Source organism: Saccopteryx bilineata, chromosome 1, assembly GCF_036850765.1.
Source record: "Saccopteryx bilineata isolate mSacBil1 chromosome 1, mSacBil1_pri_phased_curated, whole genome shotgun sequence".
NCBI classification, from domain to species: domain Eukaryota; kingdom Metazoa; phylum Chordata; class Mammalia; order Chiroptera; family Emballonuridae; genus Saccopteryx; species Saccopteryx bilineata.
In genome coordinates this window covers 204,533,772-204,556,875 of record NC_089490.1, presented here as the reverse complement: position 1 = coordinate 204,556,875, position 23,104 = coordinate 204,533,772, and the positions used below count along the sequence as shown (strand labels likewise).

Below are 23,104 nucleotides of genomic sequence, written 5' to 3'. Positions count from 1 at the left end.
AATCTCCGAGTCCAATTAAAGACTTGTATGTAACTGCAGCGGAAGTGGAGGAAGTAACAAATTCCTTCCATTGAAATATTTTAGAGTAAAATTTTCCATTTGTAAGACTTCCATAAGTTTATTTGCTTAATTTTAAAAAATGGAAGAAAGAATGGAAAGAAAATCAGACATTGGTGTCAAGGGGACTTTGAACGAATAAGATGTTGAATGAATGAATGGAAAAGTTTGTAGGGCTTTTTTGGACAGTTTCTGCTCTTGTGATCTGGGATCTGATTGGTTCTCAGAAGGTTGGTGGAGGTAACACAGGGGGGTGTGCACAGAGATCAGGTGAGAGATGAGCATGCAGCTATGAGACGGGCTGTTACATTCTCCTCAGGGGCAAAGCAAGGGAGGGTTGCTCAGGACCACGGCCTTGACTCAGCCACCAGGCGAGAAATGGTGGCATTTCAAAGATGAAAAAGTTCCCACCATAAATTCCAGTTTTAAATAAGTGTATAAATTGTTACATCTGTTTCAAATATCCCCTCCACCTATAGCCGCGCCGCCTGGTGCCCCTGCCCGCAGCCCTGCCTGGTACCTGCCCCCTGGTGCCCCCCACCCACAGCTGTGCCACCAGGTGCCCCCAACCTGCAGCCCCGCCTGTACCCTCTCGTGCTGTAGCCCCGCCCCTTCCAAGGTCCCCCTCACCTCATAGGCATCTTTGATGTTCAGGGGCTCCCCTTGCGCGGCCACGTGCCCCACAATGCCTTTGTTCCACTCCAGGCGGATGCAGCTGTTGGAAGCTTCCTCCAGTGTGGACCCTTCGGCCACGTCGAAGAGGCGGCTGACGAGGAACTTGTCGTTGGAGCTGTCCTCGCAGACGAGGAACAGCGAGTAGCGGTCTGCAGAGATGAGTCCGTGGATGTGCAGGAATATCTTGTGACATAAGGCCGTGACATCCAGATGACTAGAAATGTCCTTCACTAACTCCAGGAGCCGTGAGCACTGGTCCCCCTCGTCCTGGTCAAAGCGCGGGGGGGTGAGCGGCATCTGCTCCTTCTTTTCCGTGTCGGAGAGGAAGCTCACGGTCCCCTCAGAATCCTTGACCACGATGGGCCTCAGGGGCCGGTCGAACTCAGAGGCTGAGATCTTCCTGGCGGGCGCGGCAGGGACACTGCTCTCTGCGCGGGGACTGGGCGTTGTGGAGCCAGAGCCAGGGTCCAGGTGGCCTCGGGTGCCCTCCTTGCAGACAGGGATGGTGTGGACTCGCTCAGCAAACCATGCATTGACCATTTCTCTGTGGGACAGAGCAGGTGGCACGTTACCTACCATGGGGCTCCCGGGCCAGCCATGACACCTCTCCCAGGGTCCGCTCACTAGATCCTAGCCCACTAGCTGTCACAGAGAATAGAGACCAGGGCGGTTCTCGAAGACCGCGGCATTCTGGAAGGGTATGGGGGACATTTTAAAGAAGTGTGATGTCCACGCACATGTGTTTTGGGACGCGTAATCTAGAACACGTCAAACATCCAGCCGTTTCTCTCAAAGCCAGTTTGTGTTAAGATACTAGAAGCTGCATTTGATGATGGTCTTAGGAAACCATACATATGGAAATGTATTTGTTGTTTAAAAGAAAATTGGTTCTGTAATTCAATATGCAAAAGCTAAAAACAAATGTTTTTTTTTGTTTTTTAAAGATTTTATTTATTAATTTTACAGAGGTAAGGGGGGTGGGGGAGTGAGAAGTATTGACTCATAGTTTCTTCATTTTAGCTGTTCATTGATTGCTTGTTGTGTGTACCTTGACTGGGCAAGCCCAGGGTTTCGAACAAGTAACCTCAGCATTCCAGATCGGCACTCTATCCACTGCGCCACCACAGGCCAGGCTAAAAACAAATGTTTAAATTTGGCGAGCTCCCATGCTTGATTTTAGATAGCTTTATCTACTATATCACTAAATACCGATTCAATTTAGAAGAGGAAATGGAAAATATAAACAATTTGACCTGGTGCATAGAATGATTGTAGGCTTCTATAAATATTACCCCAATAATGCCTGTTCAGTAATGGTAAAAATGAATTCTTTTAAATGGTCAACTGCTGGTATAAAGGATGAAAATTTAAAGTAGGCAATACCTAATTTTAAAAATTCAGCCCAAAAAACCCTAAAATTTTTGTTTTTCTTGTGAAAGAAACCTGTTAGAGATAAAGGCTTCACGGTGGGTGATTTTTCTTTTTTTAAACAAACATACCAGATCACACATGTGCAAGAACTGCTCAATTCAAATAATTCTCCTTGGGACAGTCATCTTACACCAATCGACAGTATCATTACTCTTCTTTTGCGACTAAATTCTAAGAAAATTCATAAGCCACATAAGAATATTAGTTTCATCCAAAAGTTACTTGTTTTTCACTAAGCCTTCCTCTCAAAACAAACTAATAAACAAAATTAAAAAAAAGAGTAACAGCTAACTTCAAATCTACGTTATGCAGACTTTTTTTCCAAAACTAAAATTTACCTTTAAAAGAAAAACACTTACTACCCCTGTAGAAGCAATTAAAAAAAATTTCTTTTTAAATCGCCTTTAATAAGAGCAATACAATCTCCACTCTATAATAACGTATTCATTATGTTTGTCAAATGGCTAGGAGAAGGAAAGCTGGATGATGCACTATTTTGGGGAGTGTTGGGATACTGACACACTACAATCTTTTGGGTTGTAGCGATGATTAATACCACCTCTTTGAAGGGCAAACAGCCGATATCTAACAAATTTTAAAATGCAGTTATCCTTTGTCGCAGAGATTTCCCACATGCAGCAAAAGAAGGACCAGGGTAATTACTGTAGCTCGGGATGCAGTTGCAAAGATGAGAAGCAACCCAACCCCCACCCCCATGCCCCCAGTGGAAGGCTGGGTCCATAGAGCACTGCACGTTTATACAATGAAGCACTGGGAAGGCCCTGATACATGGTTCTATGTATCGATGTGAATAATCTCCAGGATTTACTGAGTGAAAGAAGATAGTAGATACAGGAGGAAGGGAGGAGCTGCCTTTCTTTCTGAGTCTCTACTAAGACAATGTTCATCTATGGCATGTTCCCTTAATTTCTTTCTCTTGAACAACAACAAAAAAATGTATTGTTTGATGAATAGATGTTATTCTGAAATGTTCCCAGTCTAGAATGGAATGGGTAAAAAAAAAAAGGTAACATAGATTTTTCTATAGACGGCTCACAATATTAGGCAATAGATACAGTTTCAAGGTCTCTTCTAAAAGTAACACAGTAGGGAGGTATATTGTACGGGTCACAAGTAGATATGTACCTAGGGCACTGAGTTTTAAAAATACAAGTGTCCCAATGTTTTATAAATTCATGTCATGGCGTCGGACAGACTTTCCGGTGACAACAAAATACATCGAATAAAATCATGCTATATCTTAAAAACTCCAAAGAGAGGGTGCCATTCTCTGGGGGACATTGATATCACCCTCCAAAGTTGCAGCTGCAGGGTCAGAGATGTCAGTGCCTGTGGGGAACTTCTGAACAAAGCTCTCTTGTAACATGCGAGACAGAGAGAAGCAGCGTGTCTACAGTGACACAGCTCACGTGCTTCAAAAACACATACATGTAGTTTAAATTGTTGAGTCAGTATACACATAGGCATTTTAACTATTTTAGCTGCAAACCTAAATTAACTTGGCCACAACCCCTTCCTACCTATCCCACTGGAAAACGGAAATGGAAGTTTCTCTTTTTTGTTTTGTTTTTTTTTTGGACAGAAACAGAGAGAGTCAGAGAGCGGGACAGATAGGGACAGACAGACAGAAAGGGAGAGGGATGAGAAGCATCAATTCTTTGTTGCAGCATCTTAGTTGTTCATTGATTGCTTTCTCATATGTCCCATGACCAGAGGGCTACAGCAGACTGAGTGACCCCTTGCTCAAGCCAGTGAGCTTGGGCTCAAGCTGGTGAGCCTTGCTCAAACCAGATGAGTCTGCGCTCAAGTTGTAAACCTTGGGGTTTCGGACCAGGGTCCTCTGCATCCCAGTCTGACACTCTATCCACTGTGCCACCACCTGGTCAGGCGTTTTTTCTTTTTTAATCAGAGCACCTACATGAGCATTCCATGCGAGTGTTGGAAAGAGAACTTCGGGTGAGAGAAAAGGAACTGCTAACGTCCCGCCGGTCACTGGGTTCCGATCTCGCTCCCTGCCCATCCCCTCACACTGATACATACAGAACCAGCTCTTCAGTTGCTCAAACTAAACGTCTAGGAATCACTCTAAATTTGCTTCTTTCGACTCTCAGGTCCAGTCTAAGTCCTTCCAGCTTGATCGCCAAACCTTCTATCCCAGTCCGTTTCTTTCTCCTCCTGTCCGACTAGCAGCCCAGGCCCTGCCATATCTCATCTGGACATGGCCACGGCCCCTCCCTGGTCCCTCTGACATTATACCTGCCCCTTTCTACCCACTGTCCACCCAGTGGCCAGCAAATCCCGTCACAAAGTAGATCTTAACATCTGAGCTACCCTGCATGGCTTCTCACCAACCTGAGAATAAAACCCCAGCTCAGTGAAACCCCACCCATACCTGTAGCCCACGCTGGCCTCCTTGGGGTCCCTCAAGCCCACAAGCTCTAATTGTCCCCAGTCTGGGATCGTGTCCCCTCCTCATCACCTGGCTGACCACAGCTTCCACGCCCCCTGCTCAGACAGGTGTTCCCTGACCATCCCCCTCACGTGGCCTCTAGCACATCAGGGTCCCATTCCACACCATCTGAATTCTTCCTGTTGGAGACTTTCTGTTTTTTTATCCATTGCTGGTGTATTGTCTGACTCCTCCTCCAACATGTAGATTCCATCTGGAATACCTGTCTGTCATTCCCTGCTCACTCCTGTGCTTAGAAGACGCCTGTCACATAGTATGTCCTCAACAAATATTTCTTGAATGAACAAATATGCGAAAGTCCCTAACTTAACAACATTGACAGGAGTGACAGTATTTTGAATCTCTGAATGCTGGACATTTGCTACAGAAAATCAACATTATGTGTTAGCAACAGATGTTCAGTTACCCTCCTGATGTAAACCTCCCACCCTGCAGCGCCCAGTATGTGTCTTAAACAGAGCCGGTGCTCAAAAATTCTTTGTTAGGTGTGTGTGGGGGTTTGTTTGTTTGTTGTATTTTTCTGAAGTGAGAAACAGGGAGGCAGAGAGACAGACTCCCGCATGCACTCAACCAGGATCCACCTGGCATGCCCACCAGGGGGCAATGCTCTGCCCATCTGGGGTGTTGCACCATTGCTACCAGAGCCATTCTAGCACCTGAGGTGGAGGCCATGGAGCCGTCCTCAGTGCCCAGGCCAACTTTGCTCCAGTGGAGCCTTGGCTGTGGGAAGGGAAGAGAGAGACAGAGAGGAAGGAGAGAGGGAGGGGTGGAGAAGCAGATGGACGCTTCTCCTGTGTGCCCTGGCTGGGAATCAAACCCAGGACTTCCACACATCAGGCCAATGCTCGACTGCTGAGCCAACCGGCCAGGGCTGTTATGTGTTTTTTTTATTACTATATCAAATTACCTCACAAGTGCCTTACCTCTAGGTATTTTCTTGGCTTGATGAACTCAGTGTTACAGGACGCAGGAAATGCTGTAGTATATTCAGTCACTCAATCAACCACTTTTATTAACCATATCATGGAGGGATGGGGTTTCTCACAACCACATTATTCATTATCAGAGTCCCTATAGTTACATGTGCGTGCAGGAAAGATAGGTTGTGAGGACATCAAAGCAATCACTTAGGCCTCAACCACAAACAGCATGAGGTCATCTTGCACACCTCTGTCCTTCAGGCAGTCCTGGAAGGTTTGAAGTGCACAACCCCTAGGATGACCAACATCCTCTGAAGGCTGGTATCTGTCCTCTCCTGACGCTTCTCCATGTCAGGGCAAACCACCGGAAGACGGGAATGAAGATTCTTACACAGGATACAGAATGTGGAGTAGACAGAAGTGATCTTGGAGAACTGCTCTAATTATCACACAAAGCCACTGACAATTAAGGGTTGTACCCAGTGAAAGGCCGCCTAGCAAGTGAAGAATAATGGTGTACCGATACTTGAAAAGAGAATTCTATTTGAGTAATTACATTCTAGATTAGTAAAGGCCCTTGGAAAAACTGATGAAGTCTTCAAATATTACTTCTAAAACACTATTTGGGGGGGGGGGGACTCTCTTGATCCCACTATGAAAGTCAATCACGAAGTAAAAATATTGTGTGTGGTATAGTTTTGTCATAAAATTAATGTTTTCTTTTCCCCTAAAAATTAGCATTGAGTTTTCATGACAATCTAAATTTTATGAAATCTGAAATACATTTACTTTCATAATCTGCGTTTCCATTTTTTGAGGGAAAAGTGCCAATCAAAACCTTTTCACTAATACTTTTCCATCTTAATAGGTGACCTTTTTTGCTAGAATGAATTATTCTCTCAGGTAAAGATCCCAGAGCATGTCAGGCACCTAGCCGGACGCCAGGGTACAGTGATGAGACCAATCAGTAAGTGATCTCTCCAAGTCGAACTTTAGGTTGTGACCAGAAATTGATTGATATACACGTTGGGTTCTGCTGTCACATGAGGTTAACCATGGATGCATATGAGTGAATAAATAAGGAAGAGGGACTGTGAACAGGTCAAGGACAATAGTCAGAAGTACCAGATGGCAGTCAGTTAGCCGGGCAGGTGATTCTGCCGTGGCCACTGGCTTCCACAGCCCGGGGCAGGATCTATCTACCTGCCCTACCTTCTGTGGGATGTGGAAAAGTCTTCACCTCCGGGCTGTTGGGGAGAGCCCAGCACCAAGGCATTGAGACCTGGTCAGGCAGGCACCAACGACCCTCCTGAAGAAGCTAACGTCAACGGCTGGGTCAAACACACTGTGCCATTCGGTAGCGACACCAGGACTCGACCCTCGGTCTCCTCTCCTGAGCCCCATGGCCCACGAAAACATCAGTGTTCCCGGCCCGTTGACGCCCATTGCACAGAAGATAAAACGCTCACTGCCTTTGAGAGCCAAAGCCCAATGCGGGCCCGGAGGCAGGGAGGCGTCTGTCACTTAACAGTGACACATTCTCCAGCTTACCCCTTTCCCACCAGGTCATAAGAGGGTGACAGCCTACATGTGGGACATGAAGGCACTGTTTCCAAGGACTCAGAGAATAAGGACTTTGCAGGACGTTGTCCTTAAAAAAAAAAAAAAAAGGAATCCCATGTCTTGTTTCTTGGAAAAGAGGTCACGTTTTATGAATAAGGCAACACACTACAAATAATAGGTGACAAATGTGTGTGAGAGAAGAGTCATTCTGAAGAGTTGCTAGCTTTAAAACTGAATTTCCCATAAACAATGGGTGAATTTTAAGGGGAAGTAGCATCTGAAATTCAGATGCAATGAGGTGCCCTGCCTCTCTGCCGCTGCCCAAGGTTTCTAGCGTCTGTTTTCCCCAAATGACGCTGCTCGGAGCACCGGTGACAAAGAGCAGGTGGTTCCATCCAGCACGTGGATGAGCCCCCAGCTACCGAGCCGCCCATATGAATATCATCACCACAAGGGCACCACGGCTCTGGGCCCACCACACTGTGATTCTGTGCAGGGCAATAACCCTTGGAAAGCTCTTGCGTTCATAATTGGTGGCATCCCAATTCCTCCTTGAATCAAGCTTTTCCATTTTTTACTCTCAAAACCATCCCGTGTTGATATACTATATTCATCAGAGAAAACGCAACTTGCAATCTACTTATGAAAGGGGGGCGGACCAGTCCTCAGCCTGCTCAGAATTCTTGGAACTAGAAAGCATCGTCGAGAGGCGGAGTCTGTCAGCCACGTGTCCCTAAGTCCCACCTGATCTTAGCATTTGCTCCTGATGGGACCTGTGACATGGGGCAAACAACCTCCTTCCTTTGAGTTTCCATGGCACCCTCCGCCAGACTGGAACGGCACCGGCTCTGAAATCTTTGTGAGTACAGGGCACCGACTGTGTCCGGCAGGGTGGAAAGTTGACGGTACCAGACTGGTATGGTGGAGAACGATCAGAAGAGGACTCTAGTTCCGGCTGCAAAACCTCTCGGGAGTGCAAAGCCGACATTTCAGCCCTGGATACGAACCACTGTAGTATCAGGCCACAGGGACCGTGGGGTCCCTGCAAAGGCTGACTTCAGCAGCAGGCCAGGAGGACACCCTTCGGTCAGTTGGCTCCCTTGGGCCCTTTTTGCCCTACCATCTTCCTGGTTCATAAGGAGGAGAAAGACCCCCTGGACGCCTCCCTCCTTGTTGGGGGGGGCAAGTCAAATTAGAGCGTGCAGGTGTGAGCATTTCAAATCATTCCGTGAGGAGGCTGCTCTCTCCACTACCCTCGTGCTCCGCCTAACGGGGAAGCAGGGCCAGGGTATGTTCCTTTTCCTCATGACGTTTGGCGATGAGTTGCTGTAAAGGTGACTCAGGTTTTCAGTCTCAAATCCGTTGAAATGATGAATCCAGTCAGCAGTGTGTTGTCTTACTGCTGTTCTACCCTGGGGAGTGTAGGAATCTTTAGGGATATCAGGGGACGCTTTCAGGGGAGACCCTTGCCGCTCAAGGGGGTCACGCAGTGACGATTCGGTGTGAAAACCGAATCAAGAAGAACAATGTTTTGATTTCACGCGGCTTCTTTATGTGGTTGACAGCCCGGCTCTGTTGGAAATGCTGTCGCCAGGTGGGCCGAGCGCCCTACAGAGCAAAATGAGTTCACCACGACAAAGGCCATGCCGCAGCCGCTGCTGCAGGAAAAGGCTGAACTTGACATTTCCAGCGTCTGACCTTTGGCACCCTTGGTGATACGGAGGGATGAATCAATGCATTTGCCAATGATGTAAGAGGTCACAGGAATTCTGTGGGCTCCGAAGCTGGGCAGGTGAATCGTCTTGTTTGTTTTTTTACAACAGTTGTCACAAAAAGTTCATTTCATCGAAATTACGCACATGGCAGAAATAAAGTGCTGCGCATTTCGTTCTACACACCCTGAGTGCTTCTATTTTCTACGTACATGGCCCTGGCCAGCGGCTCAGTGAATAGAGAATCAGTCCGGTATATGGATGTCCCTGGTGCAATTCCTGGTCAGGGTACACAGGAGAAGTGACCATTGCTTCTTTTCCCCTCCCTTTCCCCCTGCTCTCCCTCTTCCCCTCCTGCAGCAAGTGGCTTGATTGGTTTGAATGTGGCCCCCGGCGCTGAGGATAGCTTGGTTGATCAGAGTGCATCAGACCCAGGTGCTAAAAATAGCTCAGTACTTGAGCATCAGTCCCAGACAGGATTGCTGGGTGGATCCCAGTCGGGGTGCATGCGGGAGTCTGTCTCACTATCTCCCCTCCTCTCACTTAAAAAAATAAAATAAAATAAAAATAAGTAGATAAAAAGTGTATCATTCTTACAATGGTAGATTCCATTAAGTTAATAATCAAATGTAATGGTGCCAAAACAGTAACACCTCTTTGCAGATGTCCAAAGAAGTTTAAGTTCTGTGTACTGCATCCACATCATCTCCCACTTTCTAGAAATTTTATAAATTGATTAGTACTATTTATTGAAAAAAGAAATGAAAGGTCACTTAAACCATACACACCGTTAAGAATTAAAACATTTTCCGTTTTCCAGTTTCTCACTTTTGTTCAAGATTATTGTAAACTTGTTGCAGGGAAGAAAACTACAATGTATAGTTTGTGCTCTAGAAACTTTCCACCAATTGGAGAAGTCACAGCCTCTGCCACGTGCCTGCTATCTAGAGGGAATAACTAGAATGTGCAAAACTTACTGATGGGACAGGGAATGCAAGCACTCACATTGCATTTCAAATAATATACGGCATTAGGTGAAGAGACACGTACACCCTGTGTCCAGAGGGCTTCCTGCAGCAGTAAGTTTTTTTGCTCCCACAGCTGAACTGTTCAGTAATCTTCCAAAACAAATCTTGAAAAATACAGACATGCCTTAAAAATACATAGCCAATATTCCAAATGTCTTAAAAGGGAAAATAATTTCAATACTGTGCCTAGGTTTTATGGAATATTTCTTGGCATCTGGAAGAGCGCAAAGAGAAAAACTTTACGAGGCTAAGTAAAAATGCGATGTAAACACAGCTCTCAGGAGTTAAAAATATTAGATGAAACCTACTTGCAAAAGCACACAAGTTTAATGTGTTTTGTCCTCTTGCCTAAAATAATGTATCAAAGGATTAAAAATTCTTTGAAAATATACCGTACTTAGGGCATTGGTGTTCTGAGGCTAAAAATAGAATGGCAATGGCCCTGTACCTAAATTCTCAGCCACTCTATTAAAAAAAAAAATGTCATTGGACAGTTCCCACTTTTTATACTCTAAAATTATATATGGGAACAAGACCCACTGGGCCACGTCTCCGGGCACAGTACTCAGGGTGTGCTTGCCTGTGAGAGGCCCCGGGAGAAACGTCAGCCTCTCCCTGAATGAGAGGCCACAGCAGGTAAACCTGTGAGCCTCTCTACTCTGCTTCCACTGGTGCCGGAGCTGAACTTCCCTCGGAGGCCAGGGGCCTGAGTGGGGCGGACCTGGGCTTCAACCCCAGAACACCTCCTTTCGCAAGTGGGACCTCAGGAACGTTACTTATGCTCCCTATGAAATGGAGATGGGCAACGGCCCCTCTCTCAGGTCTCTGAAGAACTAAAGGAAATGATGCCTATAAAAGGACAGTGTGGAGCCTGGTCCCCACGGTTGAATGCATAACAGTTATTGTGTTTAAGTTAATAGAACATTAAACAGAGTGTATTTTCAAAAGTGCTTTCTTTTTTGGACATATAAAAAGAACTTATTCAGAAGGCTTCTATAGAAAAACCAGATGTTAGCCATTGTTTCTTCTTAAATCCTAATTTTAATGCACTAATTTCTCTACAGAAACACTCCTATTTTTTTTAAGAGTTGTTTTAATGTAAGTCTTTTCTCAAAATAGAAGAGAAATACCCCGACTCTCCACATACATAAAGATCAAGAATAATACAAAAGCTCAAGAGCCTAATATTGAGCTGAGAAAAATAAATGGACGAATGGAAAACTTGATTTTTTTTTATCATACTTAGAAATCGATTTATTTTTCAAAAATAAGTTGTAGATTTAGGGGACAATTTTTTTTGTTCCAAGATATCAATGATACTATAAGACTGACAACAAATGTGAGAAACTATACAACTAACTACCTATGGCAGAAACCATGGCAATATTTCTAAATAACCATCATTCCAATCCAGAGGATGGTGATAATACTCAGTGGCTTTGATCCTCTGCTACAGGAGATTTGGGGATTACAGTTGGCCCGCTTAGCTCCTACCCAAGGGGATTCACTTGGGGAAATTCTACGAGTAGGTGAACACCTGGACCCCAAGGATGGCCATGTAGCAAGTCCCTTGAGCAGCAGCATTTGGGGATGTTTGTAAGATGGCTCAAAATAATGGTAAAAAAATTATAAGCCCTGAATAAACCAAACATACAGTACATTCTCATGTATTTAAGTCTACTATTAAAAACATCATCACCCTGGTAGGGTAGCTCAGTTGGTTAGAGTATTTCCCTGATACACCAAGGTTGGGAGTTTGATTCCCGGTCAAGGCACACACAGGAGAAATGCCTATCTTCTTCTCCGCTCCCCCTTCTCTCTTCTTCTTTTCTTCTTCTTCTTTCTTCTTCTTTCTTCTTCTTTCTTCTTCTTTCTTCTTCTTTCTTCTTCTTCTTTCTTCTTCTTCTTCTTCTTCTTCCTTCTTCTTCTTTCTTCTTCTTCTTCTTCTTCTTCTTCTTCTTCTTCTTCTTCTTCTTCTTCTTCTTCTTCCTCCTCCTCCTCCTCTTCTTCCTCTTTTTCTTCTTCCTTCTTCCCTCTTCCTCCTCCTCCTCCTCCTCCTCCTCCTCTTCTTCTTCTTCTCCTCCTCCTCCTCCTCCTCCTGCAGCCATGGCTCATTTGAGAGAGTTGGCCCCGGGCACTGAGGATGGCTCCATGGCCTACCCCAGGCGCTATAATAGCTTGGTTGTCGAGCAACGGAGTAACGCTTCAGATGGGTAGAGAATCACCCCGTAGTGGGCTTGCTGGGTGGATCCTGGTCAGGGCACACATGGAGTCTGTCTCTCTGCCTCCCTACCTCTCACTGAAAAATAAATAAATAAATAAATAAATAAATAAAAATGTAAAAAGGGGTAACCCCTTTTGCTTTCTCTCTAGTGCCTTTTCCATCAGCGGTGGAAGAAGTTTACTCTCCATCTCTGGGAAGACCGACCACCTTGTCACCAGGTGCAGCCCAGCACTGCAAGTGTTCAGGTGTCTGTCCGTCCTGCAGTCAGTCACACCGCACCCCCCAGGGCAGAGGGCATGAAAGAGGAAGCCGCAATATACAAATCTGCTTGCAGACCCAGGGCCAGCCCTGCCCTACTGCGCCTGTAAGAAGGAAAGTTTCATGACTGTTCCAACAGAGAATCCCGTGGGCGGAGTGAGTCACCACAAGGCAATGTGGCCGAAGGCAGCTGACCGCCAGACCCTTTGTCCAGCAGTCTGGGCCGCTGTGGCTTTGCTGGGGGATGTAATAAACTCTGTAAATGGGCATTTGGTTTGAGTTTTTTCATTTTTTCGTAATCAACTTATGCATTTATTTTTGGTGTTACAGTTGCATGCAGGCTGTAACTATGATTAAATTATACCTCCTCTTTAACATTCCACGTTTAAATAACGTTAAAATAAAAGGAAGTCAACAACACTAAGTAAGGTCGCCATTTGGAAGTCCTGGGTGGATGTGCCCTCATCACTTTCTCGTGGGAATGCCCCCATCCCCCAAGGACAGAGCAGACTGTGGGCGACCTGCCTTAACAAAGTCATCAGACTGCACTATTCTGGACACAACAATGGGTCCAGAGAGGCATGGGGCACAAGCACGGCCAGAGTCCTTGTGAGGACGGATATGGAAGGGAGGGAACTTCTCTAACATCAGAAGTTTAAGACCTTCATAAACTTGCCAAGGAGAAAATTTTCCAGCCTATAAAGAAGTACACAGGAGAATAAAGCCAACACAGCAAACAGCCCAAAGGCAGATAGATGGATGGATGGGCTGATGGATCAATGGATGGACAGACAGATGGAGGAAAAACATATGGATTAAACAGATATACAGAGAAACAGACCGAATCTTGACAAGATCATCTGATCAGCTAAATTTCACAGCCGAACTAATCCCCAGAAGCTTCAATGATGTGAGTCAATTCTGTGTGAACTCAAGTTGGGTTTCTGTCACTTGTGACCAAAAGCTTTCTAGCTACTGTAATGGATACCAGTAAGAATGCCTTCCTTTAACAGGGGTACATTACTTAAGTTAGAGAAACACCAGATCACATGATCTGCTTGGCCCCTGAAAGTCAACGTGTGTGTGTGTGTGTGTGTGTGTGTGAATTATTTCATCAGTTCAAAAGATCAGGATCTTTTATCTTCTTATAACCTCAGCATAACTGTTCAACAGAGAGAAGAAATGGTGATTCTTACTGTATATCATTATCAGCAAGGACGTGATCTCAGACGGGGCTCTCTGGTCTCTCAAGCTTGGGTCCAATAAAATTATGCAGAGAAAATTATTTGCAAAAAGTGAATCTAACTTGACCATTCAGGTTCAAGGGAAAATTCTCAAAAATACAGAGGCCAACAATGGCATGTAAGACTTTAGAAAGCATGTTCACTTCAAACAAAAACCAGGAAAATACCATACATTTGAAAGTTTTTTAGAATACTTAGTAAAATCACTCTTATGACCCTCACACTCAGTTTGCTTTACCTGCTTTAAACATATATTTGGCAATAAGCATAAATTCCTACATTTTAGAGAAAATGAATGAGCACTTACATCATATATATACCAAATACATACATACATACATATATATGTGTGTGTGTGTGTGTGTGTGTGTGTGTGTGTGTGTGTGTATATATATATATATATATTTCCTTCAATTTTTATTCCTAGGTACCTCGCTCACAGGCACTTTTTACTAAGTGCCCTGATACTGTAACAGATTATTTCTAAGGCCCATTAATCAGTTGTAACACAGGTCGCTGAATCTACATCTGTCCAGCTAACCTAATTTCACAGGAAGTCCTGCACTGTCCGTAGCTAGTCTGCATTCTAAATTCAGAACTTAGTCATCTGTCAACCCTCCCCGATCAATCAACTCCATGATTTGTTCATTTGTCCCATATGCCTTACTAAAGGCTTTTATTCGAGGAGGAGGCTTACCTCCGTCCTCCCATCAGCTCTGAGAACAAAGAACAAATCTAACCCGACACAACAAGTTAGGGGTAAATAAATAATTAGTTTGCAAAAATGTTTTGGAGACAAGCTAAAAAAAACACAACAACACACAAAAAAACAAACAGGTCTATGTGACCTTTTCAGTTATGAAAGAAATCTTTCCTGGGTATTATTATAACCCACTGGGAAAGTTCAACCGAAGTCCTAGGATTATTTGTGTTTTCAAATCTGGAGGAAGGGGACCGTGGTAGTCAGACACATTCTCAGCCATCAGAGAAGGGGGAGGATACAACCTTTACCGACACAACTCAGAAAAACAATTTCAAATACTTTAAAAGAAACGTTGTCAAGAGTCCAACCATCTAGTTAGGTGGAATTATTTTAAGAAGAAACTTGGTCACACAACATAAAGTGCTAAAAACTGCTCATCTTGAGGCGCTGAAGACAGGATCTTGTTTTGAAAACGCTGGCGACGTCCAATCACAAAGTGTGGGGAGGGAGCAGTCACTGAATGGTAGTAGCTGCCTATTTAAGTCTTCTGCGCCACGTGGAGCAAAGGGACAGCTTTCTAAGTACCCATCTCTGACTCACGGCCCCCGGCATTCATTCTGCCACATCTGTGGGCACCACAATCTTTTTTTTTTAAAATATTTTATTAATTTTTTTTAAATTTTGTTTATTTATTCATTTTAGAGAGGAGAGGGAGATACAGAGAGAGAAAGTGAGAGATGAGAGACAGAGAGAGAGAAGGGGAGAGGAGCTGGAAGCATCAACTCCCATATGTGCCTTGACCAGGCAAGCCCAGGGTTTCGAACCGGCGACCTCAGCACTTCCAGGTCGATGCTTTATCCCGCTGCGCCACCACAGGTCAGGCGACGGCACCACGATCTTATACGGCAGGCTCTCCACAGGTCTGAAGTGGAAACCTCAAGATAGAAAGGCGCTGGGAAACATCATTTCAGGGGCTCCCTCGGGGGATTCTTATTCAAGCCTCAGGAGTCCTTTTTGGCCACTAAAAGGCAGCTATGTGCGCCCTGGTAATAAGCAGTACAAATAAAATAAAAAGGTCATATTGTACCAGAATTAACCATCATAAAGATGCAGGGAGGGCAAGAGTAGGTTTACAGTTGTGAGTATGCAGAACAGTTTATTCTTGTCTTATTATTTATTAATTATTGTGGGGTTTTTCTTTTCCTCCATACAAACAACTGTAAACCTACTTTTGCCCCATCCTGCATTATTAAGTAACATCCAAGTCAGACGCTGTCAATGTCCACAGAGTTTTATTATTTTCAACCGTAGGGACTGCTTAACAAAATATGCTTCACACATCATTTGTCTGGAAATGGTGACGTTCATATTCCTGGATAAGTACCGAAGCAGTCATTAAAAAAATTTTTTTTTTTTAATTTTTCTGAAGTTGGAAACGGAAGGCAGTCAGACAGACTCCTGCATGCACCGGACCGAGATCCACCCGGCAAGCCCACCAGGGGGCGATGCTCTGCCCATCTGGGGCATCGCTCTGCTGCAACCAGAGCCATTCTAACGCCTGAGGCAGAGGCCACAGAGCCATCCTCAGCGCCCGAGCCAACTTTGCTCCAATGGAGCCTTGGCTGCAGGAGGGGAAGAGAGAGACAGAGAGGAAGGAGAGGGGGAAGGGTGGAGAAGCAGATGGGCGCTTCTCCTGTGTGCCCTGGCCAGGAATCAAACCCGGGACTCCCGCACGCCAGGCTGATGCTCTACCACTGAGCCAACCGGCCAGGTCCCCGAAACAGTCATTTTTAACAGGGACAGCAATGTTTTATTTTCTCTCCATTATCTGTTTTAATACACACTGCTCACAAAATTAGGGGATATTTCAAAATGACTTATAAAGCTGTAACTATCACCTAATTTTTGTGAGCAGTATAAATACCTTAAAAATAAAAATGTTATAGCTTTGGGAGGTGAAAACAGTTACAAAAGAAAGAGAGAAAACACAGAAAGGAAAAAAAAAAAGAAAAAGAAAAAGGAAAGAAAAGCCCCAAACAGAGAACCTGGAACATCGACCTTTCAGCCAGCTCTGTGGCCTCGGGTAGGAAGTATGTCACAGAAAACGGCCTGGGAGTGGAGAACTTCTGTTTCTGGACTTTAATCCAAGTGGTCATAAAAACTTGTCCTCACTTAGTACCTCCTCTTTCCGGTAGGTGCCAAAACATTCTCAAGCTTTTTTGCCTCTTACAAAACAAAGCAATAAAAAGCCAATCACGCTACTACCCCTCCAATACTAACCGAGGGAGACATCCGCCCAAGGATCACAGGGCTGGTTAGTCGCTCATTGAAAGGCAACATTATTCTAATAGGCTGTCAAGAACAACAACAGCTGTGAAAGTGGCATTTGCACTGGGAAGGTGTCATTTGAGAGCACAGGGGAATTAGAGCTCTTAATTATCTGTCTCTGCAGCCTGTAGGACAACCACAGAACTGTCTCCCACAGTGAGGGTGCCGGCCTTCCCTGAGCCATGGCGACAAGCCTCTCCAATTAATTTTTCTGCCAACAGATTGCATCCTGACTTGCTCCACTAACTCTCAGGTTCAAACGTAGGGGCTGTAATGACTACAGAGCATCTATTTCTATGCTCCAGACTATCGCGGTGGGTGAGGGGCTGAGCTCTGTATCTGAGGATAACAACAGGAAACAGCGTCATACAATGGTTTTCAAGGTCAACCCAAATTCACAGGTGTTTGAGGGGGCACTGAGGGAGGCCAGAGCCTTCCCTCTGCTCAGTGCCTACCACTGGGTACAGATCTGTCAGCCTGCGTAAAGGACAGGGAAGCATGCATGACAGTCAGAAAAGACAATGACATCAAAGAACGTAGAAACCACTCCACCACGCTATGAACAGGCACACTCAGCCTGGTTTACTAACAGACTCCAAATGTATTTTAAATCTATTGCTTCGTAGGGTTTCCCAAGTCACCTACAGTATTCATTTACCCTTACAAAGTGTAACAAAGAGGACAGAGCAAAGTAATGGGAGCTTCTAGTTGGAAATATTTTATATATATTATTTTATATATATATTTACATATATATATATAAAATAATATACAGTGTGTCCATAAAATCATGGTGCACTTTTGACCGGTCACAGGAAAGCAACAAAAGACGATAGAGGCCCTGGCCGGTTGGCTCAGTGGTAGAGCATCGGCTTGGCGTGCAGGAGTCCTGGGTTAGATTCCTGGCCGGGGCACACAGGAGAAGTGCCCATCTGCTTCTCTACCCCTCTGCTTCTCCTTTCTCTCTGTCTCTCTCTTCCCCTCCCGCAGCCAAGGCTCCATTGGAGCAAAGTTGGCCTGGGCGCTGAGGATGTTTCCATGGCCTCTGCCTCAGGCACTAGAATGGCTCTGGTAGCAACAGAGCGATGCCCCAGATGGGCAGAGCATCTCCCCCTGGTGGGCATGCCAGGTGGATCCCGGTTGGGTGCATGCAAGAGTCTGTCTGCCTCCCCGTTTCCAACTACAGAAAAATAAAAACAAACAAAAAAAGGACGATAGAAATGTGAAATCTGCACCAAATAAAAGGAAAACCCTCCCAGTTTCTGTAGGATGATGTGGCAGCATGTGCACATGCGCAGATGATGATGTAACACCGTGTATACAGCGGAGCAGCCCACGGCCTTGCCAGTTGAGATGTGGACGGTACAGAGGAAAGTTCAGTGTGTTCTGTGGCTCGCTAAATTCGAATCCGTGACCAAAGTGCAACGTGAATATTGGCGCATTTATAACGAAGCGCCACCACATAGGAATAACATTACTCGGTGGGATAAGCAGTTGAAGGAAACCGGCAGTTTGGTGGAGAAACCCCGTTCTGGTAGGCCATCAGTCAGTGATGAGTCTGTAGAGGCTATACGGGATAGCTACCTAAGGAGCCCTAAAAAACCTGTGCGTGAGCCCACATCGAACTGCACTGAATAGGTATGAAACTGGGAGAGTTTTCCTTCTATTTGGTGCAGATTTCACATTTCTATCGTCTTTTGTTGCTTTCCTGTGACCAGTCAAAATTGCACCATGACTTTACGGACACACTGTATATATTTATATATTAATTGTAAAGTTGAAATGTCTGTAGCCCAACTAAGTGAATCACACTGGGTTCAACAGTTTGGCAATTCTATAAGCAACTAGGAGACAATCTCTCTTCCTTACTCTCTTATCTTAAGGCCACCAAATACAAACCCGAACTGAACTAGTGTTTTATGATGCATCCCCGGCTACATACCAACAGCTTCCAGCACTTTGAAACTCCTCAGACTAAGGGTCTGAGATACTCTGTTTTATACTTTCGTTTTCTGACTTGAACTCAACATAAACTCTCCTCTTATGAGCGTGCGCACGCGTGCACACACACACACACACACACACATACACAGGCAGAGGTCACAGAAAGTGTGCAGCCCACCACCAACATCAGCTGTACTATAAAAACTCTAACGGAAAAACAGCCAGAGCCTCAGATCTCAATTTTACACTGACAAGCATAATTTTGAGAATTAGGATTTCCAACCAATGTTACTTGGGAGAAAACGTAATGTACAAAAAAAAAAAAAAAAAAAAAAAGTAACATTTTCAATTTCTTTCCCACGAAAATACTACTTTCAAAGCTCCAGCAGGCTCTGAAAGTCATGTTGTTAGGTGGGACTAGTTGAAAACCACCCTCAAGCAACCTGGTTTTTGTCTTTAAATGGGCAGGAGGAAGAGAAAAGGGCACATAGGCTGATTTACAAGACAAATAACTTATTTTTCTTTCAACTGCTTAAAGAACACCCCCACGCTTAAAAAATTAGCCCCTTTCCCTTGCCCCCTTCCGGTCCTCTGCTCCACAACGCACTGAGGGCAGAACGGTGAGGGTACCCTGGTGAAGGAAATAGGACAAATGGCCTGGGAGCAGCTGGGGACCTCTGAAAACTGTCGCCCACAGCGATGGACAATCCCAAACCTCACTGGCCTTCGTGCTAAAGCCAAGCTCTTGAAGAGAGCGCCGTTGGAGAGAAACCCCCCAGACCCCCAGATGTGGGGTCTCCACGGGAGAAGTAGGCTGGCTCGCAGAGGAGGCCCTAATTGCGCAGGAGAGATGAAATCTTTCTCAAACCGTTGCCTCTGTCAAACACCCTGAAAACAGTTAGGTCGACCCCAACTCTAGACGTTTGCTAGAAGAAACGAGGTTCAAGAAAGCACCATCTAAAACTGCAGAGTAATGCTCCGCAGACGGTCAAGGGGCTCCACATGTCACCCGGTACACTGTCAGGGCAGCATCCCCCGCCGGGTGACCGGCGCCGCCACCCAGCCCCGGACCGCCGCGCCCCGGGGAGTGGGAAGGGGGTGCCGGGGAGGTACCTCGTTCTGTCTCCAAAGGGCAACATAGCAGACGTCGGCAGGCCAGGAGCGGGCCGTGAGGCCCCGGCCGACCCCGGACTCCAGCAGGCGCGGGGGGCGACGGCGCGCCCAGGTGAGGCGGGTACTGGAGCGGGCGCCCCTAGAGCCCCCGCCGCGCCGCCCCCTGGCGGGGAGCGCCCGGCACAGCGGCGGCTGTGCGCCGGCGGGTGGGAGCCCCGCGCCCAGCCCGGGCCAGCGCTCCCACCATCACTTCCCGGCCCCAGGCCAGCGCCGGCTGGGGCCCTGCCCCCAGGGTCGTCTCGGAGCCCGCTCGAGAGCGCAGTAGCTCTATCTGCGCTCCGGCTCCGCACTGAGTCCACAGGCTTCGGGGACCCGCCCGCCCTGCGCTCTCCCCTCCCCTCCCAGTCCCTCGGCTCCAGCCTCGGTTCCTCCCAACTCTCCGCGAGCGTTTCCCACGCGCGCCCCAATGCCCGCGGCGCGGCCGACTCCCAGAGGACATATCCGTCCCCGCCCCCCGTCGCGGCCGCCAGCTTTGGCTCCCGACCAGGCAGGGCTGGCCCTAGGGTCTCCCCGGCCACGCGGGACCCGCCCGTTCCTGGGTCCCTCCACGCCGCGTTGCCACCCTTCCCGGAGCCCAGTCCGCGGCGCCGCCTCGGGCGCAGGAGCAGGCGAATGGAGGCGCGTGGGACAGCCGGGAACCAGAGGGGGACACGGCGCCGGCACTCACTTGGGGAAGGCTCCGCATGTCGCTGGCCCGGGGCTGCCCTGCTATCTCACCCCTTGCCCGGCTCCCCGCCCCGCCAGGCCCAGACGAGGGGCCGGGGGAGGAGCGCCGCCGCCGGGACTGGACTGGAAACGGTGCTTCCGGAGCTGCAGGGAAGGGGCTCAAACTGTTTTGGTTTCGCCACGGAGGTTTCAGGCTCCAGGCAGGGGACGGGCTGCAGGAGACCGTGAGCGCGGGCGCACGGGACCAGCTCCCAGGAATGCGGGCGGCGGGGGCGGGGGCCGCTCGGACATTTTTGTATTTGAACTTTGCGAGCAAATTGGACCCAGTCCCACCTTTGAGTGTTTCGACTGCACTCGCCTGAAAGCCGAGGTCTCTGCACTGGAGCAGGACCGAGGACCTACTTTAAAATCAAGGCCCGGGATCCGAGGCTGTGCAGTGGGGAGAGAAGGGGACCATGACCTGGGAGATCAGCCCAGGTCAGGCTCCGCGCCCCGACCGAGTCCGCCGCGGGTCCTCCTCTTACCTGCTGGCTTTCCTAACAAAGTAAGAGAAGGTGAAGTCCCAGTTATCGTCCAGCCACGCTTCCACCGAGTCGTGGTTCCGCGGCCGCGTGGAGCCGGGGCCCGCCCGCTCCATGCCCGGGCCGCGCGCCTCTGTGCCTCGCGGGGGCCGGTTCCACCCCTGCTAGGGTCCCTCCCTGGAGAAGCGGCCTCGGCCTCGAGACCCTCCCCCGCGCCTCGCTCGGGTCCGGCCGGCTTCGGCCAGCTGCGCGGGCGCCGGGCCAGCCTGCAGCCCCGCCCCGCCTCTCCGGGTCCGGGCTCCAGGTGCGGCGGGCGGGGCCGCGGCCGCGCCTCCAGCGGTCCGGCGGGGACCCGCTCCTGCCGCCTCTTGAGTCCCCGACCCCGAGGCGGCCGCGGCGGCAACTGGCAAGCTCTGCGGAAGGCCAGTGGCCACGGCCTGAAGGCGGCACGCGGCCGCTGGGGTGCGCTGCGCGTTGAGTGCGCTCCGGGTCGCGCGGAGGTGACGGGTGTGTTCGCGCGTGTCCCGCTCTTGCAAAGGGGAGGTCGCGACGTGGAGATGCATCCCTAACCCGGAGAGCGGTCGCTAGAGGAAGTTTCCCCGAGAGGGAGCTGTGGGGCCACCCTGGGCGCTGCTCCTTGGGCCTGGGCGAACAATGACCGTGTGCCGTGCTCTGCTCCAGCTCTGCCTGCGCTGGAAGTCGGGAAGCAGCGGCGACACACTCGGAGCCTAGCCCGCGAGGTGGTTCAGGGCGCCTCGGCCACCGAGCGCACCCAGGGAGGGAGAGTTGGGGCAAAGTCACCAGGACGGGCTTGCGGGTGACTTCCAACACGGCTTTTTCTGTGCTCCATGTTAATGATAACAACAGTAATAATCATTATGAATTAAATGCCTTTGCATCAAACATCCCCTTTTCATGACTTGGAAAAAGATTTTCCCTGAAAGAAAAAGGTAAACTGTAGTAACCAAGATGGCTTGTGTTTGAAGTCAGAACCGGAGGATACCTCTGTACAACCAGCGTGACCACCAGAGCACGGTAGACAGAACTGTGCAGAGCAGGCATTTAGCTCAATTTTAAGTTAATTTATCATTTATATCTAACTAGAATGAACTTGCCCCCTCCCCCATTCAAAAGAATCCGTTGGAAGGGCTGCAGCCTTCCAGCCTTGCTTTGTTCTCTCCCCATCCTGCTCTATGAAGAGGGATTGGTGTCCTCCTTTGCTTTGTCCTCATCCCTGTATCCCAGTCCTGTACCTACCGTTTTAATCTGGTGCTTTTTTCAACAAACTAATATTTGGAGGGTGGGAGCAGAATTAAATCTGGTCTTGTATGTTGCACAACGTGTAAAGGACCCTATTAGCAGTGATACACCAAAAGCCAGTTCCCTACCTACCTTTAACAAACCCCCAAACGGAGGAAGTCCTACAGGATGAGGAAAGGCAGGCAGTGTCTAAGAGCTGTGGGCAGCCTAGAGTGGACAGCCTACAGGGAGCTCCAACGGGCAAAAAAAAAAAGTAGTCTCTGGTCTTTTAAATGCAAGGGACTAAATACTGCCAATGATCTGAGTGACTTCAGAAGTAGGTATTTCCCCATTCAGCCCCCAGAAAGACCCCAGTCCCAGCCAATAGGTTGATGGCAGCCTTTGTGAGATGCTAAGCAAAGACATCTTCATAAGTGACATTCTAATGATAGTGAATCCTACAATCCATGAACATAGTATATTTACCCATCTATTTTTGTCTTTCAGAATTTCTCCCAGCAGTGATTTGTAGTTTTAATGTATGTCTATATCTTGCATGTCTTTGGTTAAATCTCTCTTTCTCTCTCCATATATATAATGTGTGTATGTGTGTGTGTGTGTGTATTTCAGCTCTCTCACTGAGAACAGCAGGCAGTGAGAACACTTAGTACCCATATTTTGGTTACTAAATTCTTCATTGCCGGGGTCCAGCCCCGGGGGGGATCCAGGGGTCCCACAGGAGGAGACGGCGTCCGCGAAAATGGAGTGAGAGAGCCGAATTCTTTTCTTTCTCTTTATTCTCCGGTTAGCATTTACTGCCAGGCATCTCTACCAAATGCTAGTATAGCTCCCTTTTTACACACGCACACCGAGTTACAATCACATGGTGTTAATTATTACTTTTGTTTCACTATGTTTGCATGTTTC

The 23,104-nt window shown here is 47.6% G+C and overlaps 1 protein-coding gene and 1 long non-coding RNA gene across 5 annotated transcripts in view; one reads left to right on the top strand and one right to left on the bottom strand.

The window, feature by feature from the left end:
• Positions 1-12,663, top strand: part of LOC136307083 (uncharacterized) — a 58,446-nt gene extending 45,783 nt beyond the window's left edge. Inside the window, exon 3 of one of the 2 annotated variants that reach the window (XR_010725785.1) lies at positions 12,251-12,663. This is a non-coding gene — a long non-coding RNA (uncharacterized lncRNA). Of the gene's footprint in view, positions 1-762; positions 895-12,250 lie in introns of those variants that run through there. The other variant, XR_010725779.1, reaches the window with a different exon arrangement.
• The window catches only part of PDE5A (phosphodiesterase 5A), a 92,865-nt gene extending 71,092 nt beyond the window's left edge, over positions 1-21,773 (bottom strand). Inside the window, exons 1-2 of one of the 3 annotated variants that reach the window (XM_066233941.1) lie at positions 20,942-21,773; positions 688-1,276 (exon numbers count right to left, since the gene is read on the bottom strand). In XM_066233941.1, coding sequence (XP_066090038.1) covers positions 688-1,276; positions 20,942-21,054 — 702 coding nt within the window. In that variant the 5' untranslated portion in view covers positions 21,055-21,773. Of the gene's footprint in view, positions 1-687; positions 1,277-19,691; positions 20,074-20,418; positions 20,918-20,941 lie in introns of those variants that run through there. The other 2 variants (XM_066233943.1, XM_066233942.1) reach the window with 2 other exon arrangements.
• Positions 21,774-23,104: the final 1,331 nt, after the last annotated feature.